Source organism: Pongo abelii, chromosome 4 (assembly GCF_028885655.2).
Source record: "Pongo abelii isolate AG06213 chromosome 4, NHGRI_mPonAbe1-v2.0_pri, whole genome shotgun sequence".
NCBI classification, from domain to species: domain Eukaryota; kingdom Metazoa; phylum Chordata; class Mammalia; order Primates; family Hominidae; genus Pongo; species Pongo abelii.
The window spans coordinates 106,663,361-106,675,811 of NC_071989.2; the positions used below are offsets into that span (position 1 = coordinate 106,663,361).

Consider the following 12,451-nt stretch of genomic DNA (forward strand, 5'->3'; position numbering starts at 1 on the left):
ACAGATTTAATTGTAATGCTACACATTACAAATATTCAACTGCTTACCAAAATACTTTCTCTGGCAGCAAAATGTTACTTAAAAACGGGGGGGGGGGCGGGGTGCGGTGGTGGTAGTGGTAAGTGCTTGAGGGAGTAAGAATGCAGCAGAAAATTACAGGAGCCCACATATCCTTTTTCTTAAATTTAATTTGTCATATATAAGGTTTTTATATACAATCAGTATAAAACATCCCATAATAATATCTGTAGGAAGTCAAAAGGGGCCAACAAAAATGTCTATGACCTAAGTTTTACTTCATAGGAATATTCATAGTCTCCAAAACAGATTTAGTTGTAATGCTACACATTACAAATATTCAACTGCTTACCAAAATACTTTCTCTGGCAGCAAAATGTTACTTAAAAACGGGGGGGGGGGGGGGGGGGTGTGGTGTGGTGGTGGTGGTGGTAAGTGCTTGAGGGAGTAAGAATGCAGCAGAAAATTACCGGAGCCCACATATCCTTTTTCTTAAATTTAATTTGTCATATATAAGGTTTTTATATACAATCAGTATAAAACATCCCATAATAATATCTGTAGGAAGCCAAAAGGGGCCAACAAAAATGTCTATGACCTAAGTTTTACTTCATAGGAATATTCATAGTCTCCAAAACAGATTTAGTTGTAATGCTACACATAACAAATATTCAACTGCTTACCAAAATACTTTCTCTGGCAGCAAAATGTTACTTAAAAACGGGGGGGGTGCGGTGCGGTGGTGGTAAGTGCTTGAGGGAATAAGAATGCAGCAGAAAATTACAAGAGCCCACATATCCTTTTTCTTAAATTTAATTTGTCATATATAAGGTTTTTATATACAATCAGTGTGCATTGTAACAGTTTATATTAAAAGTCAATCAAGTTTATCTAAAATGTTAACCTGGCTGCATAGCACATTTGACATTATTGCCCACATGAAACGGGAAAACAAACGGATTTACAATAACTTTTGGCCATTTTGGATTCTGAAAAGTGTTTATACACCTACCCTTTTAAACCAGATGCATCTGAAAAAAATGTTTCCAGAGCATGCAGTTTAGATTTTACATATCATCTCGCCATTTTTTAAAACTACAAACACAATATTGGCTAAAAAAGGGAAAAAAAGGGAATAACATGTATCTAATAAAATATTCAGTATAAAAGAGGACTAATGGAATTAAGTGGCCCCTTTCCCCATTTTTACATTCTAAACAATGATTCCATCAAGACAAATCATTAAAAAGTGTTATTACACTGATTTTTTTTTTAATAAGAAGGCCTGAGTTGGTAGGGAAAGGAACAGTCAAAAAAAGCCTGAGAAAGGGAAGGAAGTAAGGAAAGTTCCTTTAATATTTACAATAATTTACAGCCATTTTTTTTTTTGTAAAAAGGCATAATAGAACACAAACAGGAAATTCCTGGCTATTTTACAGATATAAGTACAGAATTTAAATATTCAAGCTTGTGATGAAAAGCGGCAAGGTGGTCGCAGTGTACAATGTAAACAAGTAGCTTTGGAAATGAACAAAGTCCTTGAGTGTTTTTCTTTATTAAGAAAGAACTCTCTTTCATTCCTTCCTGAAACATGATCACAGGTCAGAGTAAAGTTCATATATAAACATAATTTAAATGGAAGTCAGTCTAAAATCACTGACTTAAAAACAGTTTTATCCAGCCTGTATGGGAGGGCAGTGTTGAGGTCCCTGTAATAGTAAACATTTTCCATTTCTTTAAAAAAGAAAACAAAAAAACGTACTACAATTTTGTAGTACAGTGCAGCATAATCCTTAAATATAAAAATATTTTCTCTTCTGTTGGGATAATAGACCTTGCATCCTGGAAAGAAGTAACAATACTGCTACTGATAGAAGATCTGTTTATATCTTTCAAGTCATGTAAGGCAATTACTGTGTTGGTTTATGATATATGGCTAAAAGAAAAGTCCAGAAAGACGAAGTATCAGTTTTTGTTATGTTTTCCGACTACTCCAGGTATGCTCCGGTGTACTTTTGTGTTCAACTGAATGTTCAAATGGAGATCTGGAGCCATAAGATCTCTGATCTAGTGGTGACCTAGGGCCACTGCTGGAAGCTCTGTGGTCCATTTGCCAGTCTGAGTGATACCTATAATCCCTGGAAGATTTATGGTGCGTATATTCAGAACTTGACCGGTGGTCTGAATGTAACCGATGATCTGAGTGAGAACGATGATCAGAATGAGATCTATCTTTTAAACTTCCTTCCAAATTTGACCTGTGATCTCTACTCCTGTGATCATCCAGTTTTCTGTGTTTCTCTCTGTCGCTGTAATATCTAATACAGAAAAATTGAGAATTTTAGACAAATAATGCAAATTAAAATGTTTCCAAAAAAAGATAACTAAAAAACATAAAAATACCTTAAAACATGTTTTTAATTATATACAAACTCAGTGTTTCATTACAAACTTACTAAATTAACTCAAAAATCACTGGAAATATCTCTTTGGAAAGACTATTTGATTCATAAAACTAAAGCGAACAATACAAAACCCCTAAAACAGCATCTAATTTCACATGGCTATTTTAGATAATTAGCTGCTTTTTATTTTACACATCATTTATATGACTGCATCTTAATTGTCTGGAAGCTGAAATTAAGATTATTACAACTATCTGAAATACTCCTGAGACCAGAGCCTTTTATCAACCTCTAAGCAGGAAAAAGTTTAAAAATGCTAGAATGCAGTCTATGAAATAATCTGAAAAATTTTTCACTGGTTGCTGATGCCTATTAAAAGCTTCCTCAAGTTTGACTAGTTATATAGTAAGACTCGACACATGAATCATTAAGTAATTTACTCCATACAAACATGTGACAGCTTGATAAAAAATAAATGTGGCAGTTTAATGAGAAGTATTCTCTAAAATAAGTGCCTTTTCCAAACTGACACACACACAACTATAACTATATTGCATAAGCCTGTGAAATATATACTATAAATCTGCCTTTTCCTTTTAATTATTTGACCCCTTCAAATAACAGCCATTCTACAACTGATGTGTTCATAGTGTTGACAGAGGTTCTCAAAGAAATTATTGTAATGAACACTAAAATACAAAGAATGTCTTCTAATTTGTTTCTTCTACTTACTATAAAAGCATAAATACTATAAATCTCAGTTTTCAAGTTTACTTTTAGTAATGATCATTAACTACCGAAAATACTTCTTTATCAATAAAGGAATAAAAAGTATTCTGATGTTATTACACTGAGGTTGCTTACTGTTCAAAGGCTTCAAAAAACAATAAACAGAAAACCTTCCTGGTTCCAATAATATTCCAGATTGCTGAGGTTAAGTTTTACCTCAATGAGATGTATTCACATATATTAATTTTTCCCGACTTTTTAAAAATATGGAATGCAAAATTTCCTAAACCAAACCTGAATCACTATTATATCAAGCTTTTATTTTATCCCATTTATTATATTTTAAAGAGTATTTGAACCAATATTCAAAACGAACAATGAACCCCACGCAATTTATAATTATACAACTCCCTACATCACCTTTCTTACTACATATTTTGATCTCAATTTTATAATTCACAATCCATTTTATAGATAAATTCAGTTCTTAAAATATATACATTTTTCTTCATTATATACAACACCTTTATTTCACAAGATCTGTTTTGACTGCATGAAGATTGAATTGGCTGATAGGTCAAATACAGGAACATCATGATAAGGAGAAAGACATGCATAAGCAAAATTTCTACAGTGACTGCCAAGTTTACCTGCTGTCTTGCTTGTAGTGATCCCAATCACGATGGTCTTTACCATTACTAAAAGAAGAATAGGGTCTTTTCCTGGAATCACTTTTTTTGTAAGAATCTCCCTGATGTCGGTCTTTATGATGATCATGGTACTGAGTTAAGTGTCTATCAGAGGAATAACTGTCCCTGCTGCTATCATCGTGATTTGTATTCTCTTTTAATCTTTCCACATCTGTTAGATAAGTACAACTTTTATTAATGACCTTAAAAATAATATGTGGCAAAAAAAACTTAGTTGATAGATAACAAGAACTCGTTTCAACCCTTGCCAAAACAAAATCGGTTCCCAAATACAAGCAGTTAAAGCATTTAGAAATGGCGTATAAAAGCGGTACTAAGGATTAATTAAAAAGGGTCGCTTGATTCTGAAATGTGACAAAAACTAAAAAAAATGGGACCCATTCCTTTCTCAGACTATACTTTTGTGACTCTCAAACAGAAAGAATGCATTACTATTCCAAATTACATAAAAAAGAATATTTGTTCATTTTAACAGTCATTCTACAATTTCTAGAAACTGAGAAAAGGATGATTAAAAGGATAATAAACTAAAATGAACTACAGTTTAAGAGAATACATTTTACATGATAATGTAGGTATGTATCAGAATTATTTTATCTCCTTAATATAAAGGTACTTATAAATAAAAACAAGGTAAGAACCTTTTTTATCATTTGGGTTATTTAAAACAAAAATTAAAAAAAAAAATTTTTTAACTTATTTTCCCAATCAGTAAGGCTTACATACCTGGATTTCTAATCACGTGAGGATTCAAGTTGCTGTTTTGATCATTGTTTTGCTAAAATAAATGCACACATGTGTAAGAATCTTTAGGTGACTTCACAAACTTACAAAAAAGGGGAGATAATTCTTAGAAAATACTGATACTGAATGAAGTCTTCACACAAGATATTAGAATATTTATGTGTGTATATATATGTGTGTGTGTATATACATGTATGACATTTATAGATCTCCATTTTTAAAGTATGAACTACTTGTCCCATGACTTAAAGATATTTTTTTCACTTTGAAATAAATTGACTTAACAGAAAGGTTGCAAAAATACTGAGTTCCCACATACCCTTCATCTAGCTTCTCCTAATGTTAATATCTTATATAAACATAGTATAATGGTCAAAACCAAATAATTAACAATGGTATAACACTATTAATTGAAGAACAGACTTCATTCAGATTTCACATTTTTCCACTAATGTTCTTTATCTGCTCAGGGATTCGATTTGGAAACCCATATTACACTTAGTTGTCACGTCTTCCTCTGGGACAGCTCCTTAGTCTACTGCATGCTCTTAACACTTTAGAAGAGTAGCAGACAGTTATTTTATAGAATATCCCTCAAGTAGGGCTTGTCTGATATTTTCACATAATAACACTTATATATTTTTGGCAAGAATTCCACATAAGTGATGTGCCTTTCTCAGTATCAGAGGGTTCATGATGCTGATATGTCTTAACTATTGGTGACATTAACTTTGATCACTTGTTTAAGGTGGGTCAGGCAAGTTTCTCTATAAAGTTATTATTTTCCCTTTATAACTAATAAACATTTCAGAAGAGATCTGCCAATATCCTGCTTTCTTGCCCATTAATTTTACCTCTCTTCTGTGAACCTTGCCTGCAACAATTATTACTGTAGTGTTCAATGGTGATTTTTTAAATTTATCTTATTCATTCTGTATTTATTAATCAAATTGCTCTGTAAAAAGAATGTCTCACGGTTTTAATTATATAAATTCAGGGAAAAAATATGATGGCAAGTTTACCTGAGATTCCTGCCGTTTTTTAATAGCATGCTTATATAATTTATGTAATTTTCTTGCATCAAATTCAGTAAACTTAGATACAAAAATCCACAGGTTTCTAGAAGAATTTTAAAAAAAGCAAATTAAGTTAGTCTGGTGGAAAATATTTAGTTTTTTTCATGGAACTCCTTCCCTCCAGGCACAAACACATATACACATACACAGCCCTCTATGGAACAAACTCTTAAGGATATTAATTTTCCTATGCATTTTTTCAAAACTTCATATATGAATAAGACTCCAGTGAAACTAAACATTAAATTTTACTTCTCTTCCAAATCGCTTCATTTTATAGTCTTTAGAGTGAAAAGCAGTACAATCCTAATTTGAAATGCACCAAAGACATAAATTAAATCAGGAAGTGACTCAGATTCATATTGTCATCCTGATTATGCATATAAGGGACAGGTATGTTAATAACTGGAGTGGAAATACCATCAGATAATATGGATTATGCTTGTAAAGAATTGTCTTAAATAATGCATTAAAAAGTTAACTGTCACTTAATAATGGTAATGTAATGTTCCCAAGAGTAACACAACCAAACACCATAAATGAGGTACAGCTTGCTATCTCTTCCCATCCCAAGGGAGGCATCAGTAATTAATCAGAGACTGTGATTATTTCACAATGCATATGTATATCAAATCATCAAACTGTATACCTTAAATATATAAGGAACTGTAATTGTCAAATATACCTCCAAAAGGAAAAGGAATGTTAGGTTCTAAGTTAGGGTAGTAGTCCCTAGAAGATTCAAATACACACTAGAGGTATAATATTTACCTTGAAATCTATTTTTAAAATGAACTTAGAGAATATATTGAATGATACCTTACTGAAATGCAATCCACAGAAGGGGGAAAATTCATCTAGCCTTTATATAAATTCACAGACTATCTCGAACATATCTACATTGTACGGTTAATTCATAAGGGTAAAAGGTAGGAAGTTAATAGAGTACCTTTTTGTTCCTAAGTAAATTCCTTATAAAAATATATTTTCCCCCCAAAAAATCTAGTCAGGAATCAGATTCTGGTCTTAATTATATCATCCGAATGACTGTCTGATCTTGAACAAAGCACCAGAGCTGAGGCAAGCATCAGCACTTACACAAACCTAAGAATTAGTGCCTCTTTTAAACAGTTCAGGTCCTAGGTGTTTCCTTTGTCATTCTCCAGTCCCAGCCCTAAAATGCTTTTCATCTGAATCCATTTTTTTCTTCTGTAAAATGGAATAGTAAATATCTGTTCACATTTCTTACAAGTAATAGTATTAAAAGGATCAGCTAGAATGAGGCATATTTGATAAGACAAATAAAATACAAATATACATTCTATTTTGGCCATCACTTTATTACAGTCATTTTTAAATAAAAACTAGTCTTGCATTTCAGTTGTTTTTAAGAAATTTGGTCAAAAAATATATGGAAAGAAATTGTAAGCAAAAAACAAAAAGATCATTATGGTAACTACTGTAACACTTGCTTAATGTCAACCGTTCTGTAATTGTGGCTTCGATCTCTATCTTCTTTCATTCTGTACAATTCCCCAGATGGGGAAAGAAAGGGAAATATCCCATAAAACAAAATAGCTGCGACCTCTACCTCCTGGGTTCAAGCGATTCTCTTGCCTCAGCCTCCTGAGTAGCTGGGTCTACAGGCAAGTGCCACCATACCCGGCTACATTTTTTTTTTTTTTTTTTGTATTTTTAGTAGACCACTGTCTTAGCCAGGATGGTCTCAATCTCCTGACCTCATGATGTGCCCGCCTTAGCCTCCCGACGTGCTGGGATTATAGGCATGAGCCATTGCACCCAGCCCACAATGACTGTTCTTGAGGGGATCGGGTCAGCCAATCATAGGTCTTAATATAAGGCACTTTTTTTTCTTGTTTCTGCATTAAAAAAAAACTCCCCCCAGCACTTTGGGAGGTCAAGGCAGGCACATTGCTTGAGGTCAGGAGTTCAACACCAGCCTGGCTGACATGGTGAAATCCTGTCTCTACAAAAAATACAAGAATTAGCCAGGCCTGGTAGTGTGGGCCTGTAGTCCCAGCTACCAGAGAGACTGAGGTGGAAGGACAGCTTGAGCCCAGGAGGCGGAGGATGCAGCGAGCCGAGATTCGCCACTGCACTCCAACCTGAGCAACAGAGTGAGATTCCATCTCAAAAAAATAAATAAATCAAAATAAAATTTCTCCAAGACAGCAAAAGCTATTTTGCTTTATGGGATATTTCCCTCTTTCCTTCCCCATCTCCCCCTTAAGGGAATTTGGTTTAACCAGAGAGAGTAGCAGCAGGAATGAACAATAAGGAATATGAAACCAAAGTAACTGAGAACCAAACAGGGGAAAACCAAAAAGGTAATCTGCCCAACTGAGTAAAGAAAAGTGAGGTGAGAGCATAGCCTTCGGATGTAAAGTCACAGAACACAATGAAAAAGTTAAGTCTCCTGGCTATTAGTCTCTCTTCTTCCAAAGGTTTCCCCACCCTTTCCTTATAACAAACCGAATTTGAAATGGTACCTATTTGTATTAGTCATTGTGTAATTTTTTTAATTTTACTTAAAATTTTATTTCAAATTCTTTAATTCTTTGCTCATTTTTAAATTTACTTTCAACCAAATTCACTGTGTAATTTCAACAAGATGTTCCTTATTTCTCATCTAGAAAGCAGAAAAGGTAGACATTCTAACTCTTTGAACCTCAAAAATCTAAGCCCTAATTATAAGGATTCAAAAAATTGGTGAAGATACAACTAAGTATTTTCACTCAGTGGTCCTCCAAAAATGATAACCCATTCTTGGCAAAAGGCATTATTTAAACAAGAAGTTGCCAGACTTTCAAATTTTATAGTTCCAGTTAAATGTAAAAGAAGCCAAGCATTTTTACACTAATAAAAGTAGAGAAGCATTTTAATATAATCCTTTAGATTAGCTAAATTTAGCTTTAAGAACAATTTGCACTACATTACCTTTATTTTCCGAATTTTTTGCATTTTACATTGCGTGAGGATGTTAATTTTTACATCTTTATACATGTATCCAGGAGGTAAATTGCTAAATTCATGCAACAATAAACTTTGTGGGAACACCAACTTCAAAAGATATTACTGATAATAATTTGGTAAATTGCAAAGACTTTTTCAAATAAAATGCAATCTGAATTTTAATGAAACAGCTTTCACTATTTCTTTAAAGGCAGAGATGCCACTTGTTACATACCATGATATATAACTAACCACTCATAAATAAAAAAATTTAACATTAAAGGGAGAAAAATTAAAACAATCATCCGTAGGTTACCTCTTTAAAAATTATCTTGTTACCTAAACTTCAGAATCAGGAAAGAAAACAAAAAAACAAAAGACAGTTATATAATATAAATTTAACACTTCCTGAAAAGTGTATCACTTACTTTCTCCATTGCTTAATTTGTTCAGGATTTGTATACTCTTTTAGACATTCTGTGATATGGTCTCCAATTTTTATTAAACATTGTCTAGTATGTTCTAGTTGTTCTCTTTCTGAAAGGCCTTTCTCAGGCCTATCAAGTTGTTTCAAAGCTGCTTTAACAGGCCTCATTCTTTCTTTACACTTTAAAATGAGAAAACAAGAATATAAACACATGTATTAAAAACCTAAATTCAACAAGATCTACCTCCTTCAATGATATTTCCATGAGTATAATATTATAACACTGTTTGATAGCAAAATAAGCAATTAAATCTCACTTCACAAATCTTATACATCAGGGTTCTTTCCCCTTTAGATTTTCTTCAGGAAAGGAAGCCTTTCCGTCATCATTTAAAATCAGTCTTTGAGTAAGTAAAAGTTTTGGATTTTACTTAGCTTCTACAAAAATGGTTATTTTTTATACTGTAGCACACTATTCTAAGGAGTCTTAAATATAGACTATTAAAAGATAGTAAAATATTTCAGAGTATAACTTAATACCCTACTATCCACTAAATACAGGGCAAAATGATTTTAGCAAAACTATTAAAATCAATATAGCTAGATATATAAACTGTATTCTTCCAAACCTTTGCGACAACAGAAGGTGGCAATAATGGCTTGCTCTTCATATTTTGGATGGTTGGGGAGTAGAGGGTCAAAGAGTAACTTTTTCCTTGGCCTATACATTCCTGACATGCTAATAAAAGGATGACATATTAAGAATTGCATGTTTTATTGTAGCAATAGGAACTATAACCTTATACCAAAATCAGAATAAAAATATTACTAACAAGGTAACCTTCAGATAAAATTTGTAAATGCAAAAACAAATTAAAATTTAACATCATATTCACAGAAAGCAAGCTGGTTTAGTTCTAGGAATATAAGGATGATGGGTCAACATCAGATAATACATTTAGATAATCCAACATCATTTATTAAGAAATTGGGCCAGGCGTGGTGGCTCATGCCTGTAACCCCAGCACTTTGGGAGGCTGAGGCGGGAGGATCACTTGAGTCCAGGAGTTTGAGATCAGCCTGGGCAACAGTGAGATCCTGATTCTGTACCAAAAAAAAAAAAAAAAAAAGCCAAGCATGGTGGCGCACACCTGTAGTCCCAGCTACTCAGGAGGTCAAGGTAGGAGGACTGCTTGAACCCAGGAGACTGCAATGAGCTGTGATCATGCCACTGGCACTGCAACCTGGGCAAGAGTGAGACCCTATTTCAAAAAAACAAAACAATAAATCCTTACACCACTGCTCTGAAGGACTTCTCTTATTATAAATAAAATTAGAATTCAGTCAGATCTGATGCTTTAAGAAAGGGAAAATCTTTAATTTCCTTTCTAACTTTTAGTTTATTCATTGCTTTTCTTTATGTTTCCTATTTTTTGTTCAACTTTGGCAGTTTATATTCTGTTAGAAAATAATTTATCCAACATATGTAAGTTTAGTACATACTATGTTCTAGGCATTGTTCCAGATGCAGGAAATAGAGCTGTAAGTAAAACAGATCCTGCCTTTATGGAACCTGGACTCTAGTATAAGAGAGCCAGTAAATGAACAAGAAATAGTGTGTCAGATAACAACTGTGATAAAGAAAAATAAAGGAAGAAAGAGCAGGGAGCTTCCTATCTTACCATAAGCAAGATTTCAGAGAAGGGCAATGTTTGAGAGGACACTAAAGAAAATGAAGGAGTAATCCATTCCAAGTAGAGGAAAAAACAAACATGAAAGTCCTAAAACTTGTTTGACATGTTTTTTAAAAAAGTATGGATGCCAGTGTTGCTGGAACCAAGTAAGTGAGAGAGGTGGCCGGCAATGATGGGAGGTGACTAGATGCTACGAGGCTGGTTTCAGGCTAAGAATCTTTTCTCCTAAATGAGATGGAAAGCCATTGGAGTGTTTTAAGCACAGAAATATAACGGTGTGACTTTATTCTCCCTCTAAATCATGATTACTCTGGTTGCTATGTGGAGTACAAACTGAGGTATGAGTAGGATGGAAGCAATAAGAATAGACCCTGACAATAGTCCTTTGCAATAGTATTTAATCTATTTTATAGAAGAAACTGAACTTAGAATACAATGACATCTGTCAAACCCAGCTCTAACTGACCTCAGACTCTGTGCTCTTTCTTGACTGCTAAATTATACTGTCATTTAGGAAGACAACCAGTAGAAGATAAGGAAAATCAAGGTGCCAAATGAAGCAAATATGTTTAGAGAGTGAGGACCTAGACAAGGCCATTGAATTTCATAATTACTTAGAGCTATTCCCAAATACAATGGAATTCCTTACTTAGAGGTAAAATCCTATACAAGCCAGAAAGTCTGGCTACAGAGTCCATGTTTAAGAACTATTCCAGTCTTCATTTCCATGATACACACAGTATCATTTAAGATTAATGGAGAGGAAATTCATGCATTGTGCACAGCAGGAATTTTTCCATTCCAGCAGTTACATGAAAAAGTCCGAAGATTAAAAAAGAAATGTGGGGGAAAAAAAAGTGGCAAGAGATACAATTTCACCGAATTCATTAGTAGACCACATAGAGAAGGGGAAGTAGCTCCAGTGAAAAGTTTAATGTTTTCACTTCAAAAAAGCAAAAGAAAACCACCTCCCCCGACTCCCACCCAATACAGAGTAGGTAAAAAAATAAAAACAAAAACGGTTACCCTTGAAAAAGAGAGAAGAAATCTCAGCCTGTGAACCTGCAGAGGAGATAAAAATAAAAGTCCAGAGATAAAAAATATGGCTCAAATAAATAAAATGGAAGATAGGAGCTGCAGCAGCTTTGAATGTCTCCAATACTCCCAGTGACTGGAAGAATGTCAACAGCTCAAAGTAGGGAGAACAAGAGGACTGGTAAGAACCAATATATTTAAAGAGCATGAACAATATTTGAACTATATTAGGGCATGTTGTGGAATCAGTAGGAAATACATTAGTGGGTTCATTAAATCAACATTGTCTAGTCACGGTGCAAAAGAAGAGAAAGTAGGACAAGAGGAACAGCTGGGGGTCTAGGACATAATGGGTTGAAAACAAATATAATTTTAGAAGGTGAAATTTTCCATCTTTGAAATATAGCATTTGATTAATACTAGTGATAAAACTGACACCCAAGTCTAACAAGTGACTGAAGTATGTTAACTGCTCCAACTAGTATAAAAGATTCAGATGCTAGAAAATCTCTAAAAAGGAAATACAGGAATATATATTTATATATAAATTTGTGTATATTGTAACTATATATAAAAATGATACATTTATATATCAGACTATAAGTGTTTCCTTCAGTTGTGGCTTGTAAGGAAACATTTC

General features: G+C 33.5%; 1 protein-coding gene across 2 annotated transcripts in view; it reads right to left on the reverse strand.

Moving 5' to 3' along the window:
- Positions 1 to 501: 501 nt before the first annotated feature.
- The window catches only part of CHD1 (chromodomain helicase DNA binding protein 1), a 74,322-nt gene continuing 62,372 nt past the window's right edge, over positions 502 to 12,451 (reverse strand). For both annotated transcript variants that reach the window (XM_009240923.4, XM_054555757.2), the window contains 5 exons: positions 9,084 to 9,262; positions 5,629 to 5,725; positions 4,589 to 4,640; positions 3,803 to 4,013; positions 502 to 2,336 (listed from right to left, as the gene is read on the reverse strand). In XM_009240923.4, the coding sequence (XP_009239198.2) occupies positions 1,994 to 2,336; positions 3,803 to 4,013; positions 4,589 to 4,640; positions 5,629 to 5,725; positions 9,084 to 9,262 (882 nt within the window). In that variant the 3' untranslated portion in view covers positions 502 to 1,993. The remainder of the gene's footprint in view (positions 2,337 to 3,802; positions 4,014 to 4,588; positions 4,641 to 5,628; positions 5,726 to 9,083; positions 9,263 to 12,451) is intronic.